The 19,678-nt window shown below is 42.2% G+C and overlaps 1 protein-coding gene across 4 annotated transcripts in view; it reads left to right on the top strand.

Moving 5' to 3' along the window:
- Nucleotides 1-1,543: 1,543 nt before the first annotated feature.
- Nucleotides 1,544-19,678, top strand: part of ror1 (receptor tyrosine kinase-like orphan receptor 1) — a 296,809-nt gene continuing 278,674 nt past the window's right edge. For all 4 annotated transcript variants that reach the window (XM_060830374.1, XM_060830375.1, XM_060830376.1 and 1 more), the window contains exon 1: nt 1,544-1,914. In XM_060830374.1, the coding sequence (XP_060686357.1) occupies nt 1,782-1,914 (133 nt within the window). In that variant the 5' untranslated portion in view covers nt 1,544-1,781. The remainder of the gene's footprint in view (nt 1,915-19,678) is intronic.

The raw sequence follows: 19,678 nt of genomic DNA on the forward strand, positions 1-19,678 counted from the left end.
TTCAACCCAAAGGGCCTTATTTGTTGTTTCTTCTACTCTTTCATCCCTGCTCACAGGTATAACTGATGTTTTAAAACAGTATTGTGAATCCTCCTCCTCCCTCATTTAAAATACTCCTGTCTTTACCTTGTCTGAAAATCCTGAAACCAGGAATATTGAGCTACCATTCTTGCATTTCTTTCAACACATCTCGGTAACAGATATAATATCACTCTTCCACACAGGACTCTGTGCTCTTTTAGCTGCCTTATTCTCTTTCTGAACAGAATAAGGGAAACCTCCTCTGAGGATGCTGCACCCAGTCTATGTTGAGGCCCATGTTTGCAGCATTATGTGGCACCATGTTTGAAAATGGATAATGGACACAGATGCAAACCTTGCAGCAATAGGTGAAAATAATCTCAAGTGTAAAATTGAAAGGCTTGAGAAATTTGCATGTTATTGATTGACTCCTCCCTTTTATCCTCCTGCAAGTTGATGTTTGTACACTCTCCCTCTGCTTTACTCTGCAGACTGGAGCCAATTGTTATTTAGGGCATAGCTTTACATCCTCCTCTTTCCTCTCACTGCCTCTTTCATTTTATCTCTGTCTCCATAGCTCTGTCTTCCTCTCACCCTCATGGAGTGGTACTTGTGCTCTTTGTCCCGTTAGGTTCACATGTTACCTTGCCCACCCTTACGCCCCATATTGTGGCACTGCTAATCTCTTTGCATTGGACAGTGCCTGCTTTGTAGCCAGGAGGGACTTGCTGCTTCTCTGCTTCAGTAACTGCTTTGCAGCACTGAGTGAATGTTGCACTGTTGGAGATGGCATCCTTCTGGAGAGATGTTAAGCTGAGATCCCCATCTCCCTGTTCAGGTGGACTTAACAGATCCCACACACTATTTCATTGGGGGAGTTAACCCAGTGTCCTGACCAACATATGCCCCTCAATCAACATGACAGAAACCTGATTGTCATCACACTGCGAGATTGCTGTGAGAGATGGCTGTGCACATAATGGCTGCACAATTACAGAAGTACTCCATGGACCACAAAGGGTTTTGAGGTGCTTGGTGGTTGATGAGAAGCTCTAAATAAAAGTGAAAGGCTTCCTGCTATCTGATGAAGGAGCAGTGCTCAGAGAGCTAGTGCTTCCAAATACACCTGTTGGACTATAACCTGGTGTTGTGTGATTTTTAACTTTGTTTTCTGCAGGCTTGGGTGGTATGTGGTGCAATGGCAGGTTTGAATCTTGGTGCCAAAAAAGGTTAACCTGCTTGAACAATCTGTCTATGCTTCTGAGAAGCTGATGGACGGTGGGAACAGCGGGGCACCTCTTCTGCACAGTAATGTTTGACGCTGAGTGGTTGCCTTCTGACGACAAGTTTGGGAACCTCTTGCAAGAAAATTGAGACAAGAATGTGGTTTGCCTGCCTCACGCAGCATTAAGTTGAGGGGTGGAGAAATCAGGGGGACATGTATGACCTCGGTGGGGTGGTGCTGAATTTCTGGCTGTCTGCTCAGGGTGGCGCAGCTGAGCTGCTGCGGGACTGGCCGGGGCTGAGCTGCGGGGACTGAGAGAGAGCTCCCGAGAGCTGGAGGAGTCTGTCTACAACATCCCGGAGTCAGAGCAGCAACAAGCCGTGTGCGAGCGGACAGCGGCGATGGTGCAGAGTTTATAGAGGGCTGGAAGCAGAAGCGGGCTTGACGAAGCAACAACAGAATAAAAAGGGAGACGCCGAAATAGAATCCCTCTGGCTCTGTAACAACTCCGAGATAAAGTAAATCTCCGCTGTGGATGTGCCGAAAAGCAGCAGCGAATCCAGCAATGGACCATCCCGGGGCTAAACATCCCAGAGGCTGGGCTGCAAATTTCCAACCTCTCCTCCTCTTTCTGGGATCCAACCTGGTGCTTCACCGCTTCGCTAACGGTAAGGGAACAGCATAATCTTTCTTTTCCCTGCAAACATTAGCTGCGAGTTTGGTTTAGTTAAAACGGATCCCGAGTTATTCAGACTTTAGAAGGCTTTTTTTAAACGGAAATAAATTTGATGCAAGTGTTTGAACGCGGTTGGACTCGAAGTTGTGCAGACGTTGCAGAACCTTTGGGTGATAAATGCATGTAGAATGGTAGTTATATAATATTTCTCTCTGCCACTATTCTCCCGGGACAGTCCTTGTCATTAACTTTGAGTAAATGAGATGAAGTCACTGACGTGAGCACCGTGTCAATTTCAGATCTAACTTTAGCAAGCACAAACTTTGTTTGTCCCTGAGTGCGATTTAAAACATCTGTACTTGTAAATAAATCCCATCGGAAGGTTTATCTTTGTTTTCAATCATCTTCCAGTAAACCGGCTCTAGGCTTTGCAAACATGGAGCCTTTCAGGTCGGAGTTGTGTTTTGCTTTTCAGTTTGGAAAGTGCCGTGCTCGGTAGTTAGTTGCAAGACTTTAATTACCGAATAAACTGTCAGACCTGCTAAGTGTCCAAAATGCAAAGGGATTAGGCATCAACATTCCCCCCCCCCCCCCCCCCAGCCTCCCAGGGGTGCCAGAGTTGGCAGTTTCTATCCCTGAGGGTATACAATGCAATCTAACTCTTGTGTCGGAGATGAGTGAGTTCTCAGCTTGAGATCTATCTCCCACTCAGTCCCTGCAAATAGTAAATCGATAGCCTGGTGTGAATTCTTCTGGTTAACTAGCATAAAATGCCCTGGCCACTATTAGAGTGGATGTAGCTTACAAATAAACTTATCACACGCCCTGGAACCCAAGAGTTGGTCCAGTCTTCACAGTGAAGATTATCCTTGCATTCTACCGAGCGCATAGAAGTTAAAATTTAATAATTAAGATGCGTTACAACTCTTTAAGTTGCATGTCTATTTCATTCCACAATGTTGGTTTACTTGTGGCTATAATGTGGTTCTTATTAAACTGGTTCAATTAAAATAGTAGAAAATGTCAATGTGAAGGCTGTAGTTACTTTTTTAAAATTGCCCTATGAAAAGGCAATAATGACATGGTATAGTAATAGTAAACTCACTGATTAAGAGGAATTTAAAACCTGATGTGTGTTCCTCTCTGTTGTAAAGACAATCGCCTACTGTGCTGTTTCATTGCAAATGAGAGAGATCCACCGCAGGGTCAGTCCTGTCAATGTTGATCTAATTGAGTTGCATGGGAAAGTTATTCAAGATATACTCTTTCTACTTTTTGTAGAATATCATTCTTTACCAGTACTTTTCCCTGTAAAATTTGGTTTACACATTATTGATTTTTTCATCCCAAATATGTTTTTGCTTATTGTTACTGCTCCCAAAAATGGATATGTTTACAATGGGTCTTTACAGTCAATTCATTCACCAGTTCTGTCAAGGAATATAAACTGTAAAATATTTACTTCAGACCTAATTCTGTTTGTGTGGAGTTAGGCAATACCTTGCTATTGGACGCAAATATACAATTTAGGAGAAAGTGAGGACTGCAGATGCTGGAATACCAGAGTTGAAAAATGTGGTGCTGGAAAAACACAGCAGGCCAGCTGTGTTTTTCCAGCACCACATTTTTCAACAAATATACAATTTACCCTGGATTACAATTCCATATTGGATCGGGGTTCTGGAAGTTATTGTGCTTGGACAGTAACTAGTTATTTTGAAATTTTAAGCAAAAGCAAAATACTGCAGATGCTGGAAATCTGAAATAAAACAGAAAATGTTGGAAATATTCAGCAGTTCAGACAGTATTTACAGAGAGGGAATCAGTTAATATTTCAGTAAAATAACTTTTGAAAGTCCTTTCATTGTTTGTTTGTACTGTCTTAAATTGATACTTTTTGAATATTTGGTATCTATACCTGTAGAAATGCTGATTCAGTGCAGCTTAGTCAACATAGGCCCAGGCTTTGGTCGTCATTGGTTACCGTATTGGCGAGACTTTGTCTGGAACCTTCAACTCAGACTTGTTGGAAGTGTGAGCTGATAACAGGATGGTAAAGGCAACAAGGCATTCGGAATTTTTGTGAATATCCAATGTGATTTAAGAATTAAGAAAAAAAAACTGAAGGAAATACTGAATCAAAATCAAATGATAACAGTCAGAGAAATAGAGAGGGAAAGAATGATTGGGTTAAAAGGTAATTTCCTCAAATTGTGAACAATTTTGAAAAGTCATAATTAGCTACTTGTGAGAATGAGGCACCTCAGTTATAGTTGTTTGTTTTCTGAGCCAGAGAGATTGAGTCGCAATGCAGAAATACAGATCTCCTCATTGAAACGGTACCTGTGCTGTTTAAGTACTGGCCCTGATTTGCAAGTTTCAATAACAATCAATGTACAAATGCAGCAACTTTATGAAACTGATTGGCTGTTTGAGGATGAGCAGCTGTTCATATGAGGCTGGTATCAGAAGGAAATTCTGGTGATTCCACATTCACAGTATCTCTTCCTCCTCAAGTTCCTGGATGGTTTACACATCAATTACAGCATGTATGTTAAATTCAACACCAATTATCTATAAATGATGAGTTCTAACCCTTCGTCATAAAGCAATCTCTCTCTCTCTTTCCAGACTCATGATATTTCTCTTCTCATTGTTGTTTTGAAGTTTTATTTATCTTGTTCAATAAAATTGTCCTTCCTTTTGCTATTTTGGGTACACCCCCAAAACTGATATCTATCTGACAGATGTCGAAAATTGCCTAGATGTGTCCTGTACAGAAAAAGCAGGACAAGTCCAACACTGCCATCTGCCACCCTGTTGGTCTACTTAGTCATCAACAAAGTGCTGAAAGGTGTCAGCAAAAGTGCTATCAAGGAGTACTTGCAAATGAATAATCTGCTTAATGATGCCCAGTTTGAATTCCACCAAGACCACTCAGCTCCACACCTCATGACACCCTTAATGCAAACATGGACAAAGGAACTGGACACCAGAGGTAGGTGAAAGTCACAGCCCTTGACGTCTTGGCTGCTTTTGGCTGAGTGTGGCATCAAGAAGGCCTAACAAAACTGGAATCAATGGGAATTATTGGGACAATACTCCACTAGTTGGAGTTACACCTGTCCCATAGGAAGGTGGTTGTGGTTATTGGAGGTCAGTCATCTGAACTCCAGGACATCCCTGAAGGAGTTCCTCAGGACAATGTCCTCGGCTCAACTCTCTTCAGCTGCTTCATCAATGACCTTGCATCCATCATAAGGTCCGAAGTGGGATGTTAATCGATGATTGCACAATGTTCTACACCATTCACAATTCCTCAGGTACTGAAGCAGTTCATGTTCAAATGCACTAAGACCTAGACAACATGTTAATAATAATGATAGTAATAATTGAGCTAATATGTTGCATTCACATCAAATAAGTCCCAGACAATGACCATCCACACCAAGAGAGAATCTCATCTTCACTTGTTCAGTGGCATTGCCTTCACTGAATCCTCCACTATCAACATGCTGTAGGTTACCATTGACTGGAAATCAAACTGGACAAGACATACAAGCAGCTCAGAGGCTCGGAAGTCTGTAGCGAGTAACTTTAGCCCCGCCCATCTCCCGTTTTCCCAGGGACTGTCTATACATACCAGTTAGGAGTGTGAGGGAATACTTTCTATTTGCCTGGATGAGTGCTGCTTCTACAACATTCAAGAAACTTGACAATGTCTTAGCCAAAGCAGCCAGTCGCCACCTTCAGTGTTCACTGCCTCCATGACTGACACACAGTAGCAGCAGAGTGTGCCATCTACAAGATACACTGCAGAAATTCATCTGAGCTCCTTAGAGAGCACACTTCAAGGCCATGACCTCCACCATGTAGAAGGACAAGAGCAGCAGATACATGGGAACACCAAGCCACTCAAGTTCCCTGCCAAATTACAACATTTAAAAGGCACCTGGATGGTTACATGAATAGGAAGGGTAAATGGGAGGGATATGAGTCAAATGCTGTGAAATGGGACCAGATTTATTTAGGTTATAGATTAGACTTACAGTGTGGAAACAGGCCCTTCGGCCCAACAAGTCCACACCGACCCGCCGAAGCGCAACCCACCCATACCCCTACATTTACGCCTTACCTAACACTACGGGCAATTTAGCTTGGCCAATTCACCTGACCCGCACATCTTTGGACTGTGGGAGGAAACCGGAGCACCCGGAGGAAACCCACGCAGACACGGGGAGAACGTGCAAACTCCACACAGTCAGTCGCCTGAGTCGGGAATTGAACCCGGGTCTACAGGCGCTGTGAGGCAGCAGTGCTAACCACTGTGCCACCGTGCCGCCCTTATCTATCGGCATGAATGAGTTGGACCGAAGGGACTGTTTCCGTGCTGTACACCTCTGTGACTCATAGTAAAGCCACACATTCCTTCAGTGTCGCTGGGTCAAAATCCTGGAATTCCTCTCTAACAGTGTGATATATGTCCCTGCACTCTGAGGACTGCAGCAATTCAAGGCAGCAGCTCACTACAACCTGTTGCAGGACAATTAGGAGTGAGTAACAAATACTGGTCCAACCTGTGAAGCCCTTTTCCCTGGAACAGATTTTAAAACATCAGCTGCAACTTCACAATATCAAACTCAAGAATTAAATAAAAGCAAAATACTGCAGATGCTGGAAATCTGAAGCAAAAATAGAGCATTGGGAGAAGCTCAGCAGATCTGGCAGCATCTGTGAAGAGAGAAACAGAGTTTACATTTCAAATCCAGTCTTCAGAACCTTCACCATCTAGTCTCCCTGCTGTGGGAAAGATGCCATGAAACTTGAAAGGGTTCAGAAAAGACTTACAAGGATGTTGCCAGGGTTGGAGGATTTGAGCTACAGGGAGAGGCTGAATAGGCTGGAGCTGTTTTCCCTGGAGTGTAAGGGGCTGAGGGCTGACCTTATTTGTGTTTATAAAATCAAGAGCGACATGAACAGGGTGAATAGCTAAGGTCTTTTCCCCAGGAAAAGGGGAGTTCAAAACTGGAGGACATAGGTTTAAGAGGTGAAAGATTTAAAAGGGAACTATGGGGCAACTTTTTCACACAGAGGTTGGTGTATGTATGGAATAAATTGCCAGTGGAAGTGATGGAGACTGGTACAATTACAACATTTAAAAAGCATCTGGATGGGTATATGAATAGGAAGGGCTTAGAGGGATAAGGACCAAATGCTGGCAAATGGGACTGATGAAAAATATCTGGTCAGCAGGGACGAGTTAGAAATTTCTATGACTTTCCTACCTAAAATGGCTGAATTCCTCAAAGACTGAAGACTCGTTGCACCATACAATATACTCTGAAGATTCTTTCCCAGGATCTCAAACTGTGTCTTGCATCTCTATCTCTCTTGTCTCCCTCCCATCATTTAGTCTCCACACCTGGAATCATCTTTTGTCTTGCTTTTTCTAAACTTTTGACCTGTATTTTTGAACTTGCCTTGGGCAATCATCCGGCTTCCAAAAAAAATATTATGTTTTCCACTGTAACAGGTAGTTTGTAGAACATTTCCACAAATTATTCAGCAAAGTAAGGGTTAATATTTATTTGTCGCTGCAGAAAGGATAGTGTTTTTGCCAGAGCTGCTATTTAGCATGAAGCAGAATTAAAATTCACAACTTATAATAATATAACTGGGTGACCACGAAAATATATTTTAAATTATGTCATACAATTGGAATTTGAGACACTTTAAGTTTATAATTCAAGCAAGCAAACAAAATAAAATGGAGTTGACCACAGGAAAACTAACAGACACAAAGTGAGGGCTGGTATGGAGTGAGTGGGTGTTCTGCAGACTCTGCGCCAGTTCTTGGCTTCTGCTAAATTTGTGGTTGGTATGGATCATATTCACTTTCTCATATTATCGTTGGGACACACATAACATGCTTTCATTAGCAGGACTCATTCTGGCAGTTTTCACTCTTTCTCCCTTGTAGACTGTTGATGGGGTGGAGTCCCATAACAGTTTTTTTAACCTGGGGCAGTTTGCCCAATGGGCCATTCTTCATTCTATTACACAGATGGTGTCAGCAATTGGCTATTCAAATATGGCAGCTCCACATAGCACCTTACCCTTTCCTTGTCTGACCTACATACACAAGAAACTGCATTTTTTTTCCTCTCTGGCTCAGTGGTTAGCACTGCTGCCTCACAGCTGCAGGGACCCGGGTTTGATTCCACCCTCGGGCGACTGTCTGTGCAGAGTTTACACATTCTCCCCATGTCTGCATGGGATTCCTCCCCAGTTCAAAGTTGTGCAGGTTAGGTGGATTGGCTATGCTAGATTGACTATTGTGTCCAGGGATGGGCAGGCTAAGTAGATTAGCCATGGGGAAATGCAGGGTTACAGGAATAGGAAAGGGTGTGGGTCTGGTGGGATACTCTTCAGAGGGTTGGTGTAGATTCGATGGGCTGAATAGCCTGCTTCCACACTATAGCGATTCTATGATTGTCACCCATTTTCTAGTTTCCCTAATGGCACCCCACAAATTGCCCTCACTGTTACCCAACTGCACTTTCAGCAGGAGGTGAATTCTTCATCACAATGTCATTGTCAGGCTGATCTCAGTTAAACTGATAGAATGAGAATTGAATCTCTTATGCTCATTACCTGACAAAGTTAATCTCCTCAGGATGGTGTTTCATTAGGAGCTCCTGCTTATTTTGTGCCTTAAGTAACAGAGATAGTAGTTGCCAATCTGACTGGGCCTTCCCACTGCCCATACGGTATCACAAAGCATTTTCCTGTGTTGCTATCTTCCCGGTCCTTGCCAGACTGATAACAAGATTGTGACTTGGTGTTAATTGCAGAAACTGTGCCTGCGCACATTGCTGTACTCTCAAAGAGGATGGCAACGCAATGGGATCAAGTTACAGAACTACTTGCATGGGAAATGGCAGATTAGTCCTGCTAGGTCTGTAGAGTTTGATACCACACGCCGTCATAAGGATTCACCAGGTTTCTCCAGCTCCTGTCTTTAAAAATGTGTGATTGGATCTTCTTGCAACTGAGTGAAGCTAATTTGTGATCAAAGTAAAATGTCAACTTTTATTGCCTCGCTATCATGCTTCCTCAGTATGGTTGCATTTTTATAACAGCTATGATCAAGGTTTGCTTGCAACCTAAGTGAATAAACTGACTAAACAGCACACGGAATTAGCATTCGCTCTCACATGCTCATCTGTACACTTACACTTACAAGACTCTCATTCCCTCACCTGCCCAGCATGCACCTAGGTACATAGTGTCCACATGAACTCTCTGCCTGCATGCACACACTGACCCACACACATGCTCATTCAACCGCTTGCACATTCTCACTCACACTTGTTCACTATCCCTCACTGACACTAACACATTTGCCCACCCACTCTCATTCATGTGCTTTAATACTCTCTCACCCATCTGCACGCACGCAAACACACACATTCACCTTGCCCAACTGCGCATACTGTTCACTCAACCACGCATAGTCATTCACGCACACACTCTTGCATTTGCAGCTGCTCAATTGCGAACCTACGTTCTTTTAAAAGGGAATTTAAGTGTTGTTTAAAAGACAAGAATGTTTAAGAACACATGAGACAATCATGCGAAGAACAATACAAGTTCAGACTTGACAATCTTAATGGCTGCAAACTTGCTGTAATGTTCTGTGATTTTGTATATCGTTTTCAATAACTTGTGGATACATACATCTGTTTAATGTTCTTGAGGGTCCTTATGCCTTTTAGTCAAACTGGGTCTGCAGTTGTCTCTGGGTTTCTACCTTAGGGCTCATTTGGTCGGACTCAGGTGAGCTATAAAGGAAAAATGAAGGACTTCCGGACTGATTTTGATCTTTGTAGGCCTACAAGAGAGGCTTAAATAAAGTGAGGCAGCTCAGTTTTTGAATTCTTCTGAAGAAAATTTCAATGGATAGGAAACAATTAGCTTTTAAGATGTTTACAAAAAGATCCTTCTGTCTTTGTACTTCATCTCCTAAAGATTAGCATAATTACTTCTCATCACTTCGTGTTCTCGTGTTGTGTGTCTTTTTCTTATTCAACTTTTTAATGAATGTTTATACATTGTTAATGGGTTTCTATATGGTTGTAATTTATCAAGACTTTAAAAGCACATTGAATGAGATCTTTGCCTTGATTCAGTGAATAAATGTATCACCATTTGTAGTACTGACTGGTACAAGGTGGCAAGATCCCAAGTTTGATCCCTGGTTTGTAATCTCTGTAGTGATGTGAATGAGAGATGGCTGAACAAGGGAGGGGGAAATAGACCAGGAGGATTCCTGCTGCTTTTTGTTATTTAGGGCACCTGCTCAAATATGAGTATGTCTCTCTGTGTTGGGTCAACCATGGTGTAGAAGGCTCCCCTACCCCAATCGCCAGGGTTGGTGGGCCTAGCTCATCTCCTAAGAATGGCCAAAACAGCAAGGTGAAAGATGGTGATGCGGTGAATTTTGGAAACGGATTGCTGTTGTTTTTGTTCAGTGATGGCAGGCTGCAACACCTGTATGGATTTATTGTTTAGTCCCCAAGGCTGTGGAATTGGGCTCCTAAAAATACAAGCTTCAAGCTCTAGTGCTATTGCTGGATCATTAACTGAAGGACTGCTTCAATGAAACAGAATGATTTGTGATTGTTAAAACAGTCAGACTTTGAACAGTCTTATCTTAATATTGATTGGAGCTGACTAAAAGATCAAAGTTACATTGTGTTGAATGGGATGATTCTGTGGTCATTAAGCTCAGGGGGCCAGAGGTGAACAGCAAGTGTGCTGGTGAGCTTCCCATTTGATGTTTTAAAACTCTGATTCCCCTTCAGCCACACTTAACCATGGCCTTATTTAAAAGCTGCACAAAAAGAGTTTGTCTATAAAGTCATTGTTTCTCTGAGGAGCTTTAACTTTTAGAATTGTGCCTTGTGTGCACATGAACTTCGTGAAATGCTAAATAGCATTATTTTTGCTCTGAGTGCAGTTAATTTTGACTGCATGTTAATCCTAACATAGGGCAACAAGCCGTTTACATTCCTGCTCTTTAACATTCCATGCATGTGTGTGAATTATGTGTTTGGTTTCAGACAGCCAACAAAACAGCCATTAGAAATTTACTTGCAAAGTCACACTCTTGTTTCAGAGCTCTGCTTGGACTTCAAATTGGTTGCAAAGAGTCAAAAGAAATTGGGAAACATTTTGATTTGTTGTAATGAAGTCTTAAGAAAGTTGCAATTGTGCACTCATTAAAAAATGCTTCATTCCAGCTGGTTTGATAGATGGGCATTTTTGGGTAAAGAGTAAATGATCTTGCTCTATTGACCTGTATACTTAAACATGATGTTCCTATAATTGCACAATTTAATCTCCAAATATACAAATTGTCTCCTCATATTTGACTGTTCCTCTGGAATTATCTTGCTACTGATTTTTTTTACCCAAGTTCTCTTGCACTCCAGTGTCCTGTTACCCTGTTCAAGAGGATCAGGGATGGCTTTTGTTTTGCTGACACTGCTGGTAATCTGATATTTTGCAACTAAAATATGTAAGTCCAGCCAGTAAGTGAGACCTACTAGTCAACTGTGGTAGCTTCACAGTCTGACTGAATCATGTCCTCACCCACCATTTATGTGCATGTGGACTATTATGAGCATAGTCAGCACAGAGCACTCAAGAACAAAACCTTTGGCTGAATCCCCTCTCCTCTCCTTCCCCAATGCTAGGGCACTGACCCCATTTCCCTCCTTTTCTTCCATCACCCCACCTGGACGTTTGCATACTAAACCCCTGGCTGGAGCCAGCTAAATAGGATGGAACCTTAGACTTTTCTCAGCCATGTACCACCCATTTCTACTGGGCCACATTTGCTAATTGGCCCACAGTCATTTGTTCTTCACTCCTCTGTGGCAGAAAAATTGGTAACCAGGCAGCACAAATTTCAGGTCAAAAGAACCAGAACAGCCAAGAGAAAAGATTTTCCTTTGCATTGTTGTTATGCATTGATCACAATGTTGGTGGAAATATATTCAGTAGCAACGTTCACAAGGGGGCTGGATAAATATTGAGAGGGAAAGGTTTACAAGGCTTTGAAATAACGGTAGAGGAAAGGGGAAAAAATGGCTAGCCCTTCCAAAGATGCCATCTCCTTTTCAAAGGGCCATCGCCTGTAAATTATGATTGTGCTGTCTGCTCCTCAGGCATATTTTAATAGTTGGTGTGAATGAAAACAACTCAATTAATAAGTGCACTGTAAGGGTCTAACAGTGGTTTGAGGTTTACTGGTACAAATGGTCAGTTACCTGTTTGAACAGGAGAAAGTGCAATTTAAAATCCTTCAATGCTTTTTTTTGTTACCTTTTGGTGTGTGTCATTAGTCTATTTGCTTATATATTATGGATGAGTTTCTTGTGAGCTGTTTAGGCTCGGGATAGAATGCTGACTGTTTGAGATCTCCCCAGTGTACCGTATAATTGAAAGGTTTGAGTCCAGGATGGCCAACATGGGCAATGTGAGTTGAACTTGTATGTCAGGTCATGAGTGGAAGTGAAGGGGAGTAAAACATCTCAAGATAGTCAATTAGACATTTCCAGTTGTATAGGCTGTATCTTTAAAGCAGTGGCTAGAAAGCCATAAACCTTGCCGAGGAGAGAAGGAAATATTGTGACACATACCTTCCCTTCAATCCACAAACATCATGATAACTTCTCCTTATTTATAGAATGTTAACAGTATGTGTTGGTGGATTTAAGTTATTATCCTTGAATTGCCCCCACTTGCTTTCTGTTTCTTTTGTTAATTTTTGTGATTTATTTAACTGGCAGTTATTACCATTGGTGTTCTATTTGGTAGTATATGGTCTCTGTAATTCCCAAAGTTTCACTTACTGCCATTTTTTATTTTGACTACAGCTTTTGTCACCATTAGTGCTGCAAGCAATGTTATATATTACCTTCTTCAGACCCAGCCCAGTGGCAGCATTACAGAGTAAATGAGGTGGTTCAACTGCTTCTAATGGACAATGAGTCCTTATTTTGAGAGATGTGGGTTCCCAGCATGCAAGGTAGTTTTTTCTATTGTACAGAAAAACTGAGTCAGAATGTCTGTATTAGTCAGCAGTTTCAGATCAAATCTTTCCAACAATAGGGAAAATCTGCAGCTAGAAACCCCAATTGCAATGATTAAACAACAGTAGATTTCCAATTATACTGTTAACTCTATTTTTACACATCTCATACAGCAATGTAAATAGAATGGATCACATTGCGTTTGCAGCTAAGATATTCTGAACTACCCTTTTTCAAAACTCCACTTTATTATAAAATATATTTCAATGAAATTCAATGTATTATGGTGTAAGTTACTTCTTTGGCTTCTTGTTATCCCATTTAGAATTTCCTGTGTTATGCGCAGACTTATGGGATGCTGAGTTTTGAGGACAAGTTTCAATTTTTGTGTATCACCAGGTTTGTCCTCTCATTGATGTGATCTCTCCCTTCTCCCATGTTAGTTAATGGCCAGGATTCCTTAGTTGGTTCAGTGAGTAGATGAGTTACAAGTACACAGGATCCCAAGTTGTTATGTACAGTCTGTGGCAACGTCTGGTTGTCACTGAGTGGGCAACAGGACTTTTCCAGTAGGGATTCTCGAGCATTGGTCCATGTCTGCAACTGGACAGTTCAAAATGACTTTTATTTTTGTAGCACTTATCAGAAGTTCTGAACATCCCCAATTACTTAATAGCCAATTAGGTTTGTTTGAAGTCTTGAAACTTTTGTATTTTTAAGAAACTCAGCAGCAGATTCTGTACACAGAAAGATGCCACAAAAAGGAACAAAATAAATGATCAAATAACCTGTTTTGCGTTTGAGAGATAAACATTGACCAGGACATTTGAGGCAGGGTGTGGGTGGTTATTGGAGGTCACTACCTGATAAAAGGGTCTTGGTTCTGCAATAAGTGGCATCTCCAACAGTGTGGCATTCCCTCAGCCCTGCACTGAGGGGTCAGCCCAGCTTCTGGTTTCAGACCTTCAAAGTGGAACTTGAACTCACTAGCTTCTGGCTCAGAAGTGAATATGCTAAAGACTCAGCTGAAGCTGAGTTCCCCTGCAACCGCAGGAAATGTAAAACTTGCACCCACACCTCCTCCTTCCCCTGCAACCGCAGGAAATGTAAAACTTGCGCCCACACCTCCTCCTTCCCCTGCAACCGCAGGAAATGTAAAACTTGCACCCACACCTCCTCCTTCCCCTGCAACCGCAGGAAATGTAAAACTTGCGCCCACACCTCCTCCTTCCCCTGCAACCGCAGGAAATGTAAAACTTGCGCCCACACCTCCTCCTTCCCCTGCAACCGCAGGAAATGTAAAACTTGCACCCACACCTCCTCCTTCCCCTGCAACCGCAGGAAATGTAAAACTTGCGCCCACACCTCCTCCTTCCCCTGCAACCGCAGGAAATGTAAAACTTGCGCCCACACCTCCTCCCTCACATCCCTCCAAGGCCCCAAGGGATCCTTCCATATCCGTCACAAGTTCACCTGTACCTCCACACACATCATCTATTGCATCCGCTGCACCCGATGTGGCCTCCTCTACATTGGGGAGACGGGCCGCTTACTTGCGGAACGCTTCAGAGAACACCTCAGGGACGCCCGGACCAACCAACCCAACCACCCCATGGCTCAACACTTTAACTCTCCCTCCCACTCCACCGAGGACATGCAGGTCCTTGGACTCCTCCACCGGCAAAACATAACAACACGACGGTTGGAGGAAGAACGCCTCATCTTCCGCCTGGGAACCCTCCAACCACAAGGGATGAACTCGGATTTCTCCAGTTTCCTTATTTCCCCTCCCCCCACCTTGTCTCAGTCGGTTCCCTCAACTCAGCACCGCCCTCCTAACCTGCAATCTTCTTCCTAACCTCTCCGCTCCCACCCCACTCCGGCCTATCACCCTCACCTTGACCTCCTTCCACCTATCACATCTCCATCGCCCTTCCCCCAAGTCCTTCCTCCCTACCTTTTATCTTAACCTGCCTGGCACCCTCTCCTCATTCCTGATGAAGGGCCTATGCCCGAAACATCGAATTTCCTATTCCTTGGATGCTGCCTGACCTGCTGTGCTTTAACCAGCAACACATTTTCAACTGTGATCTCCAGCATCTGCAGACCTCATTTTTTACCTGAAGCTGACATCTCCTTGTTTGCTTGGATTTTGGACTGTTGTTGGCTTTGATGTTTAGCTTAGCAAGACTCATTCAGAAACAAAGCTTTGGAAATGGGTAATAAAACAGAAACACAGCAGCTCTGGCAGCATCTGCGGAGAGAGAAACAGTTAATGTTTCATGTCCAGTAGGCTGTTCTTCAGACTCATAACACTCATTGTCAGGTTCTGCATACAGACATGATCGCGATAGAAGCAGAAACTAATAGAGTGAGCGAGAAAGAAGCATAACAGATAAATGGACTGGAGAACAAAACTTGAAAACAGGAAGGGTATTGGGCAAGGAAGTAAAAACTTTGATTGTACTGTTAGTTGGAGTCAGATAAACACCTAATTCAGAAAAACTGTTTTACTTGGAACCACATTTGTACATAGATGGAATGAGTAGGGTTCGTCCCCTGGTATTTGTTGCCTGCATCAGAGTTATGCTTAGTTGAATGTTTACCCAGCCCCAACTCTGCATTTTAAAAAGCTCAATTCCACAACTGTTTGTATGTATCCTTAACTGTGGAGAAAGATCCAAAAGTAAAAACAAACAGAAAACACTGGAAATGTGCTGAAGAAGGTTCCCAATCAAAACATTATAGAATCTTAGAAAGAATTGGTTCAAAACAGTCTGCACACTTTATAATCACTTTGAAACGTATTTTCTCTTTCTCATTTTGCCAGACATTGCCAGCTCTGATGACTGGGCATCATGTTCCCTAGTCCCATGAGCTTATGGTCAAGTGTACATCCGAGTGTAAGGGCCGCTTCCACAAGGGAAATGCCAGAGCTTTCCTTGCACATTTTGTTTCCAGGATGTGGGTGATGTTACATCCGATCCAAAGGCCCGAGGAAGGCCAGGAATCATGCTCATGTGTATTACTCCTTTCGCTGAACCAGTTGAATTTTGATGACAAACTGGCAGCTTCATTCCTTTTGTTTTTCTCTCCCTGTTGTCAGCTGACTAAGTAGCAAATTGTATGAAATTCAGTTTCAACCTTGGGAGTTGAATTTGCTCCACAAGTACCATGGCTCTAACATATCAGTAACCAACCTGGTGACTCGTTTCAACAATCTGATTGAAAATACAAACTTGGCATGGCAAACTTGTTTTCTAGAGTTATTTTTCTTGGCATGAATTTTGTGTCACCATTAGCTCACTCTAATACTGCACAGTGTTTTAGTTCTTTCTATATAAAATAGTTTATAAATTAGCACTTGTGTAGATGGCAGGTGAGGGAGCCACAATTAGCATTCCGGTTAGGAACTGTAAATAGGGCTTTAACGGAATACACAGATCTTACAATGAGCCAAGTTTGCACATTGATTATACACCAGTCAGCATGTCGATGAGTTGACATAGCTTAGTCTGCTACTGAAAAACCAAGGACTTGTGTCATTGCAAGCTGTTTTCATTTTCAAATATTTTTCAATGTCGTCTAGAAGATGTTGGTGCATAGATTCATGGGAATGCTAACCTGGAATATCAACCTGAAGTGTTAATCTGGAATATCGCCCAGTAGTCAATCATTGTTATAAAGCCTGGACGTTGTTGAATAACTGGTTAAAATTCTATGGAAAGTTTATATTGGTGCAAGAACCTGCCTTCATCTGACTGCCACATATCAGTTGTTCTAGCATGGCTCACAAGGTAATAAGTGTTCATTCCCTACCTCTGGTTCTGTTGTTTGCAATAATGTTCTAAATCATACTCTGACTAAAGCCAGACAACAAAGTACAAACCATTGAATAAGCTGAGGTTTGAGCAGTTTGTTTTCTCATGGGATTATTAGTGTGGGTGAATTAGAGAGAATGGCCAGAACATGCGATGATACAGGAGTTGTTGCTCAGGGAGAGACACAAACAATTAAGAATGAAAGCAAGAGTCCCAAATCAATTTTCTGGTAATGATCTACTTTTGAAATGTACTGTTACCATGTAGGAAGTGAGGCAGCCAACCTGCACTCAATAAAATCACACAAACAGCAAGAGAATAAAAAACCAGATATTTAGTGTTTGTGATGTTGGTTTATGGCTGAACGTTTGTCAGTACATTTTCTTGTTTTATTACATTGCCTTTGGTTTATAGCCTCACCTGAAAGTCAGCACCTCCAATTTTGCTGCATTCCTTCGCTTTTGTGCTGAACGCCCTGGAGTAAGGCTTGAACTCATAACTTTCCAAATTCAGAGACGAGACTGCTACCAACTGAGCCATGGTTAGCTATTAAATGATTGTTCTTTGAGGTTGTTCAAAAACAGGCCTGAAATAGTTACCTGCAATTATGATTACATGATTGTGAACTTCAAAGCCATAGCTATTTTTCAATAGTATTAAACACATACATTTTATTTTGGTAACATTACTGCCTCTCTTGCAGGTTTAATCTTTGACTGGTTATTTAAAGAAATTCTGAATTTTGTAAACTGAATTCCAAATGTGTTGTTCAAATATTATCAGTTCAGACAGTGATCAGCTGAACCAAGCAGCCATGGAACTCAGTTGAGTGATGTTTTGGGCCTATAATAAATCTAGATTAAGGAGGGGGAGGGGTGAGTCAACATGAATTGCTGTGACTGATCTCTGTCTAAGTTATTCCCAAACTGCTATAATATTGAACTTGTGATTTATTTGGCCATGCCTCCGAATAATGATTCCACTAACATAATCACAAAGTTCTGTACCCTTCATGCTTAAAACCTCTATTGATGAGTCTCAAGCCCTGTGGGATTTCCTTTACATACATTTAGGCAAGGTAACAACATATTAGACCACAACTGTAGCAATGACACAGATGGGTTTGAAACCCTACTTGCTATGGACAACGCTATGGACAATGGGCTAGCAGTTCATCATCTAAAGTTTGTAGATGATACAAAGCTTGGAAACATTGGAGCCATAAGAAGGACAGATCAGACTGCAGAAGGACAATTTCAAGTTGGGGGTAGATTGGTGGCAGATGATGTTCAATGTATAGAAGTATACGGTGATACATTTTAGTAGAAAGAACACGGAAGAAGGACATGCAGGACATGTGGGCGGAATGGTCACAGATGATACAAAAAGAGAAGTTGTTGAGAAACACAGCAGGTCTGGGAGTGTCTGTGGAGAGAAAGCAAAGTTAACGTTTCAGGTCCAGTGACCCTTCTTCAGGGCATAGAGGGGCGAGGAGAAAGCAAAGGAGAGATATTGATGGGAGAGGCTCTTTGGCACATTTCCTTACCATCAGAGATTGAAGGTCCTGCTGGCTGGAGAGGAAAGATAGGAGTGATTGCTGCATGGAGTGTGTCCTGACAGGTCCACGAGCAGGCGGAGGGCTGGATAAAATGAATGGATGAAATCTGGCAGATAGAATGTAAATAGGAAAATGTGCAGTTGTTCACTTTGGCAAGAAGAATAAAAAGGCAGAGTATTTTTAAAATGGAAAACGCTACAGAATTCCAAGGTCTGCAGGTATCTAGGAATCCTAGTAGTTAAGTCGCAACAAATGAACAAGCAAGTACAGCAAGTGATTAAGCAGACTAATGGAATGCTGTCCTTTATTATGAGAGGAACTGAACGTAAAAATAAGGATTTTATACCTGATTTAATTGATGTTTATAAGATCCTGAATGGTCTTGACAGGGTGGCTGTGAAAAGGATGCTTTCTCTGGTGGGTTTATAACCACAGGAGCCTCTTAAAATTAGGGTTTTCCAACAGAGGAGAGTACTTTTATTTCACTGATTGCTGTACAACTTTGCATTAGAAGGAGGTAAATACATCCTTGTTGGTATGGGAAACAGAAGGTTATTGGGTGTTTGCAAACATGGAATTTGACACGTAAAAATCAGCCTCGATTTTATTGATTATTGGAAGAGGCTTAAACGCCTGAATCACCACCTTCTGCTTATCATTGAGATGTTTGTATTTAACAAGGTGGCAGAGGTTCGAATCATCGATTATTTCAGTTGGAACAATTGGGCAGAATCGTCCCAGCCCCTGAACAATGGAAACATTGGAAACAAAGCTGGGAGAATTGCATGAGATCAGCACTGAGGGGCCTCTTGTCATTGACAGCTATCGGTCCCATTTTGGAACCAAGCATTGAATGGGCAAAACAAGAAACTTGCCAGTTGGTGAGAGGCCAGTTTGCACGCAAGAACATCCTCATTATTGTGTCATCTGGCCTCACTGATATGCAGCTTTCCATGCTTCTATCTACTGCATCGAAGCTACATGGCAACAGTTCCCAGCATGAAAGTCATAGCAATAACCTGGAGCTCCAGCACTCTGCCTGCTTCTCCAGGCCTTAATCAAGATACATTCTATATATATCTGTATTGTTTAGTAAAGATTACTCCTGGACCCAATACATCCTGCCTGGTAAAGACCCATTTCCCTCTGTTTACTTTCAGCATTCAATTTTCTGTCTGTGCCTGTATGTGATCCCCACATCATGGGCTCCTACTTCATGGAATAATCTTTGTTGTGAAACCCTTTCAAATGCCTTCTAGAAACCTGAGTACAGTG

The sequence above is a fragment of the Hemiscyllium ocellatum genome, chromosome 9 (genome assembly GCF_020745735.1).
Source record: "Hemiscyllium ocellatum isolate sHemOce1 chromosome 9, sHemOce1.pat.X.cur, whole genome shotgun sequence".
NCBI lineage: Eukaryota > Metazoa > Chordata > Chondrichthyes > Orectolobiformes > Hemiscylliidae > Hemiscyllium > Hemiscyllium ocellatum.